The 7,918-nt window shown below is 38.1% G+C and overlaps 1 protein-coding gene across 1 annotated transcript; it reads right to left on the bottom strand.

Moving 5' to 3' along the window:
- Positions 1–728: 728 nt before the first annotated feature.
- LOC144567687 (uncharacterized) lies at positions 729–2,938 on the bottom strand. The gene is made up of 2 exons (XM_078317852.1): positions 2,763–2,938; positions 729–2,585 (listed from the first exon to the last, which is right to left on the bottom strand). Exon 2 carries the CDS (start codon positions 2,568–2,570, stop codon positions 729–731), a length of 1,842 nt encoding a protein of 613 aa, XP_078173978.1. The 5' UTR covers positions 2,571–2,585; positions 2,763–2,938.
- Between the last annotated feature and the right edge of the window lie 4,980 nt (positions 2,939–7,918).

Here is a 7,918-nt window from a genome sequence, read left to right as displayed (position 1 = left end):
AAATTTCAGGTGAAGAACAAGCAGATTCAAGGGCCACTTCTTCTACTCCAGCATTGGTCGTGGTCACATCTGCCCATATGTCGGCCAGATATACCACATCCACCTCCCCGTTGGAGAGTTCCAGACCCAGACAGATGCCCCGCATATGCTGCTATATGGGGCAGGGATCACGACTACCAGGAGACGGGCAAGGGGGTTTCTTATGTCCGGGGTCAACTCCAGATGCTCCGACATTGTAACATCGATTGGTTCCCGTATCGTGCATTTTATCGTAGCGGTCTTCTGAGTCGGTTGACATTGGAGCAGAGACCACTCTCGTTTTATCAGGGACCGTTAGTTTGTTACTGGATAGTGGAGTACCATTATCCCGATCGGGTGTCCCGACAGTTCGGCTTGGATGCCTTCATCCCGGAGTACCCGCTGATTGGTCAGGATGAGACGGACAGGTTCCACAAGTAAGTACTATCGTCAAAGGAACAAATATCGTTATCACTTTACTATTGTCATTTTAATTTCGTTTCTGGACTTTCTAATTAATTGTACTTGCAGAACGACTCACTGCAAGCCCAAAGTCGACTGGAGGCAGCGTTTCAGCTTGGAGTACGACTGGGCTGGACATCCGGAGCAGCACTTATGGAGTCCGCCATCTCCTGAGTCAGTGCCTGTAGGTCCCGGACGTTTGAGATATGAGGTCTGGTACCAGAGACACGGCATGCCGTCAGTCTACCTTACAGGCCATTACGGCGACACCCTTCGACAGTATGTGTTGACCAACCGTATTCTTCATGATCAAAAACATATTTTATTCCTTTGTGCTGGTCTGATATTACAGAGAAAAACTTTGTTGGCCCAACCACCCGTCTTCTTAAAAATTGCATAAAGAATCCCCAGTTCTCACCATCCTCTTTCCGAACAATTGCAAACGCCAAAGGCAACAGCTGGTTCTCAGCATCATATGCACATGCTATCAGTAGCCTCCCCTCGTAACGGCCAGACATGAAGCATGCATCAATGCTGATAACGGGTCTGATGAATGGCACAGCTTGGATACAAGGACCAAAAGCCCATGCAATGCCCTTGAATTGTTGAACTCCCTCTATTAGTACTCCATTCTTATCATAAATGGGGCCATGCCACCGCTGAAATACAGTGCCGGGATTTGTACTTGCCATAGCCTGGAGCAATGGTGTCAGATAGTTGTATGAATCCTTCCAACTACCGAATATTCTGCAAATCGCAAGTTCACGACCTCTCCACAACCTGTTATATTTTGGGATTACATGTATGTATTTGTGTCTGACGGCCATAGCCACCGCCTTGATGCTCATCGATGGGTCCAACTTAATGTCTGCCTCAATTGCATCGGCAATTAGTGATGCTGTCAGGTTTGAATGGTCTGTCCTTGTGGACGCAGACTTGCATGTATGAGGTGGTTCACACTTTTTAATTATCCATGCTTCCCCCGAACCCGCAGGGGTTGCATAAAGGCGAAACTCACAACGAGGGGCATTTTTGCATATCACAACCAATCTTTTTGATTCTCTTTTTTCTAATATACATTCCCAGTTGCCGTGAACGTGAGTCTCATAGATTTTCTTTACAAGTTCATCTATGTTGGTATAGACTTGCCCTGGGGCAAGTTCACGATTGTATACAACACGAGGACCAAAGAAACTAATGTCAGCCTCTTCAAAAGCTGTGGTATCGTTGAATGTGGCGACAGGATGCCTATTCCCTCGACCCCTGATTGGGAATTTTTCTTCCCTGGACAAACCTGGTACATTTGCATCACCATCTGATAAGTCATCAGATTCCCAAATTCCTTGGTATTCATCTCCGGTTTCCATTTCTCTTTCCGGTATGGCATCAATAGCATCAACATCAATATTAGTATCATTTGGATTAACGGATAACTGTATCGGTAATGACTCTGGTATAGCTGGAAATGTAGGGATTATGGGTGTCTGTCTGGGCGGTGGTGGTGGTGGTGGTACAACTTCAGTAAACTCACGGGAGTTATGGTACCCCGGGTTGTCATAACAGGGACTGTGGTACCCCTGGTTGTCATGAGGGGAGTGGTGGTACCCCTGACTGTCATGAGGGGAGTGGTGGTACCCCTGGCTGTCATGAGGGGAGTGGTGGTACCCCTGGCTGTCATAAGCCGAATTGTCATAACCTGAAGGTCCAGCAGGGGGAGCCCTAGAAGGTCCAGCCCCAGCCGCACTAAAAGGTCTAGCCCCGGCCTGGGGAACCCTCCTGGAATATAAGTCTATCATAGCGACCCCCCTAGACTCAAATTGTTGGTACACAGCCTTCCACAACTCCTCATCTGTTATAGGAAAACTCACAAAGTAAGGTCTACCCGCCCCAGCCCGTTGTGTGTCAATTCGGGTAGCCAATTCTAATTCATACCGGTCGGGGTTCACACCAGTCTTTTCATATACTAGTTGCTTAAGTTCAATAAATGTGGTTCTTTCATTAACCTGCAAGCCGAATGAGGCATCTTTCGAGTAATACACGCCATCTGCACCCTTAATTAGCCTACCGCCCACGTACAGTGCAACCAGCATTTTGTCCTTAACAAACTACATTTAAAAAAAAACATTCATAAGAATTACAGTATAATAGATTCATTATTTTTTGGAATTTAAAAGTTAATTATAATATTACTTAAAGCCTAATTTATAGTTTTTACAGACTGCGGGTATAATAATTATTAATTAAAAATTAAACATAAAATAATTAAATAAAAAATAATATACCTGTAGCAATCGCCTCTAAATCGCTTAAAATCGCTTCAAAATCGCTCTCTCTTTCTTCTCTGTGGTTTAATAAATGATACTGTGCTAGAGAGACAGCAGACAGAGCTGCTATATGGCAGCATAGTGGACCGCCCCAATTACCGGCGGTCTGGTCCCTACTGGACCGCCCAGGGTCCTGGCGGTCTGGTATGGAATCGGACCGCCCCAATTACCGGCGGTCTGGTCAGATTTAAAAAAAAAAAAATTGTCAGGTTATTATTGTAAAAATGTTTTTTTTTTTGGGTATTAATAAAAATGGCCGCGTTTTCTCATAATGTGAATTTTAATAATATCTAATTATTGCTCAAATATTATCTTATAAAATGCTGCGCAAATCAATTTCACCATCAAGAAGAATAGATTATGATATGGATGAGAGTGCTCCATCGACTTTATTTGAAGATTCGTCTGTTCATAATATAGTTAAGTTAGAAAATTAAAAACATCAAAAAAAAAATTAAAAACATAAATAATTGAAGAATCACTATATTATCTCAACTGAAGCAGCTTACTTCACATGTCAGCTTTCTCAAGGATAAATTGAATATAGATTTTTAATAAGTGCACGACATGGAATGAAATGTTAGAGGAAGGAATGTAAAAAGTGACAAAATTGATACATATTCATCAAAACTTCTTGTATGTCCAAATTCGATTAAACTTGATATTTTACTCCACTGTCAATGACTATGTAAGAGGTCACTTTTCAAACATATCCCTACTATCACTTTTTTTTTTCTCAACTCAGACAGGCGAAACCCAGATTCAGAACCCAAAGCAAGAAGAAACTCAAGAATAAAAAAAAAATAGATCAACCATATATATATGAAACCTCTAGGAATTACCAAATTTACCAAAAAGTCCATGTGTAACCAAAGTTAGAACTAGCACCCTCTGATTAACTATACATAGACCCAATACCACTAGTATGTATCATATCACTAATAGGAAATTTGAAAAAAAATCCCATAAATTACTAAATTTACACCAATCTCCCTTGCTTTACCAAAAATATATTTCTCACTTGGTGTTTTTGATGACAAACTTTTGAAAGTTATCGATTACCTATAAAATTGATATTTATTTATACTAATTTAGATGAATAGATATATAGTTATAGCAAATGCTCTTAGTCAATCTTGGATACAAATCAAAGCTTCTACTGTTGTTGGACTTAGAGAATTTCTATAATCATCGAGAACCCTCCTTGTTGTGCTAAATGCAGATTCAGATGCAACTGTTGAAATAGGAGTGCCTAGAACATCTTGCACTAAATTGGATAGAATTGGATACTTTTAAGCATTACACTTCCACTACGCTAAGATGTTGAAACTATCATCATCCATGCCCGGAATGGTACATTCTTCTAGGTACACATCTAGCTCTGATTTTACGGGTTCGCTTTTAAACAATTCCTGAATATACATTACAAGACCATGCTGTCAATTGCTATAGAGGTTGTTTGGTGATTCCCCAGTATGGGAGCTAGCATTTTGAGCATTGGAATTAGACCCGTATGACCTATTCTAATTTCTTAAATCTATTATCAGATATTCACTGAACAACTTATGCAAGAAGGTCTTCACATTTGTCATATTGAATTCTACTTCACCCGGTGTCTTGTAAATTAATCAAAAATAACACTCAACCGACTTCATCTTGGACTGAGGATCTAAAATAGAGGCAATAACCAATAACACACTACTGTTATACCAATATTTCTGGAACTTCTCACACATTCGGGTCGCCATATTGACAACAAAAGAATCTTCGGTGATGAACAAACATATACTCAAGTAAACCTCACACAATTCATTAAAAAGATGTTAATAGTATGATACTTGGTCCTAGAAATTCTCATGGTGACATCATAAAAAATCCGTAAACACTCTACTATGACAACCACGTTATCCCAATCTTCATTAGATGGAGAAAATTTATAGTCACGATCAATATCAACTAACCAAGAAAATGCCTCATGATAAGCGTAAATGTGTTACGCACTTTTAAATTTATAAATCTGTTTGTACTTTTGATCAGATCACAAGCGCATGATCCTATTGAGTAGTATAATCGAGTGTTGATCCGTAGAGAATAAGGTTATCTGTCTTGATCAATCAAATTGCGACCCGCTGATGGGCTGGACAAACCAGATCTTGAGAGTTGTTGTTGAATCAGAGATGCATTTTGTATTTCTTGATCAAAAGATAAACAGAGCGGTCAAAAGGAGATGTGGATTCCTAGGGTTTCGGCACACCATTGTTACTTCAATCTGCTTTGATTCTTATTTGGGTTTGATTGGGTTGGTTTTCAATTATGTGTGAGAGGGTTTCTAATCCTATCGCAATGACTGGTGCTTTCGCTGTTGAGTCACACTACCAATCAAGCCTTCCTGTTAAGGCTTGACTAAAGTGCAAGTAGATATGTGATAAGCCCAAAGTCACAACCTTTACTTGACTCTCAGCTGATCCTATGAGGTGTTCCCAGACAATGCGACATTCGTTTGCGAATGCCGAGACTCCCATGTATACTTTTGTGGATTCGATTATTGACTTATTCGGTTAAGATCTCTCTTAATATTCTAGTATTTTTATTTTCCCTTTTATGATCCAGTTAGTCTAATGTGACTATCTACCATGTGTGGTCATCACAGTGACGGTCTAGAATAACAAAGCAAAACTGAGAGAGATTAAACATAAAACACAAAAGATATCAAATCATAAAAGACTAAACAATGATCAAACACAAAATATATATCAAAGCATCATGAGTAACAAGGTTTATAGTCTAGCCCTAAGAACAAGATGTTTAGCCGCAAAACGACATGTTTTCACTCTTCACAACTAAACTATACAAGAATAATACAAAGTAGATCTAAGATTATAAGGGTGTGATCCCTCCAAGTGAAGAGATGAGTTTTCTTCAGTTTTGGAGGCTTATATAGACTCCCAACAGGCCTATGGATGTCTCTATACTTGCCCCCAAGTTCTGGACAAGTTCTGGACATTTTGGAGTTTAAAAAGTGTCATAACTGTTCACTGCATCTGTTACAAACGGTATGGATCCACACGGACCCGTATTGAGGTCCTAACAGTAGTTCGTATTTTGGCCGTAGATCGAACATCTGAACTCTGATTGAGGTGATTCAAATTGGGTTGAAAACTAGACAACGAGATCTACAACTTTCATGAAGGTTTGGACTTCAAATTTGAAATATAGAGGGACCAAAAAATCATTCAAAGTGAGTATTCTTTTTTCTCTTTAGGACTTAGCCACTTTTCACCAAAGAGTGACTTGGATACGACCATATATGGTCATACGACCCGTAACCAGAGAGTGTTACTGCTGCATTTTGCTATCTCTTGGTCCGTAATAGGCTTGATCCTCGCATCAGTTGATGCGGTCTGTAACAGTGTCCTAGAACCAAGCTTCTAAATAGCGTTTATAGCGGTGTAGCGGGGAGACAAAAAAAAAAGCTTTAGCGAATAGCGGAGCTATAGCGAAAGCTATTATAAATAGCGTTTTTTTATTTCAAAAATTATATTTTATATTTCTACTAATAGTAAAAAGAGTGATGCTTCTATGGACATAAGGGCCTATTTGTAAAATGAATATATTTTTATTTTCAAAGTTCAAACAGCCGATCCGAACCGTTCATCTTGTTCTCCATATTAATATATCTTTGGAGACCAAATTTTATATTTTTCTGAATTTATTTACTATTTATTAAGATGGGTATAAAAAATATCAAATTCAGACCATTTAATTTTGTACCCATCTTAATAAATAGTAAAAAAATCAGAAAAATGTAAAATTTGGTCTCCAAGCACATATTAATATGGAGAACAAGATGAACGGTTCAGATTGACTGTTTGAACTTTAAAAATAAAAATATGTTCATTTTACAAATAGGTCCTTATGTCCATAGAAGGCTTTGCCTAGTAAAAATATCTCATCAAGAAAAAAAATATCAAATTAATTAAGAAGTTCTAATATTATTCATATTAAACCAATACAAAGTTCAAATTGTCATTCAAAATATCCCTAATTCAAAAACTATCGATATATTTTATATTCAAAATATACCACTACCATATATTAATGCATGATACAAAATTTAATTGATATAGCGGTATAGCCCGCACATGTTCCATTGTATTGATATAGCTTAATAAAGTTAAAAAAAACCAATCTAGATATTAAGACCCATTAAAATTGCAAAATCATGTTTTCAGAAAAAAAAAATATTGCAAAATCATAACCCATGTAGCATAGCAGATCGCTATAGCGGTCGTAGCTTGATTAGCGCAGTTTTAGCCCGTAGCTTAGCTTTCTGGGTCCAAAACCGCTATAGCTAGCTATTTAGAAGCTTGCCTAGAACTGATGCTGCATCTTTTCGATCGATCCGATTCTTGCTCCATATGATGTAAAATAGTCTCAAAACATGGTTTCTGCATCAAAACATAAACTTAGACAATAGTAAGTGAATACAATAATAAATTAAACATAAAAATGAAAAAACAAGGCATAACCTAAGGCAAAACCCTACGTAATTTAGTCACAAATATGTCTTGATCATCTCACGGAACTTGAGAGAATTTATAAGCATTAAAAAGGTTGAATTCCATCTAGTTGGTACATCATAAAATAGCTTGGTTTGTGGAGCACGTACTTGTCTTGATACCTTCTCAAATCTTTCTATTGTCGATTGAGAATGACATATATATTTTACGTTCTCACGGATATTACAAATCGCATCCCTCAAAGCCTCCAAACCATCTTGTACAATGATGTTCAAGATATGGGCACTACAATGCACATGAAATAGTTCACCATCAACAGGAAATACATTTTTGGGTTTCAAAATATACATCTCCCTAACTAGAGCATCCTTGGTGGTACAATTATCTAGAACAATGGTAAAGATTTTTTTTTTTATCAATATTCCAATCAAGTAGCTTTGCCATTATCACTTCACAGATGTGTTCACTGTTGTGTAGAGATGGAACACGAACAAAGTTTAAAATTTTCTTTTACATTTTAAAGTTGTCATCAATATAATGATATGTTAAGCAAAGAAAACCTTGAACATTGGCTGAGGTCCGTATGTAGGGGTG

Source organism: Carex rostrata, chromosome 16, assembly GCF_964058835.1.
Source record: "Carex rostrata chromosome 16, lpCarRost1.2, whole genome shotgun sequence".
Classification (NCBI taxonomy): Eukaryota; Viridiplantae; Streptophyta; class Magnoliopsida; order Poales; family Cyperaceae; genus Carex; species Carex rostrata.
Note: the sequence above shows the minus strand (reverse complement) of the source record. Positions and strands in the feature narration are given on the sequence as shown.

Bases quoted from the DNA above. Each gene is read 5' to 3' on its own strand.
- LOC144567687 (XM_078317852.1), bottom strand. From the start codon at position 2,570: ATGCTGGTTGCACTGTACGTGGGCGGTAGGCTAATTAAGGGTGCAGAT.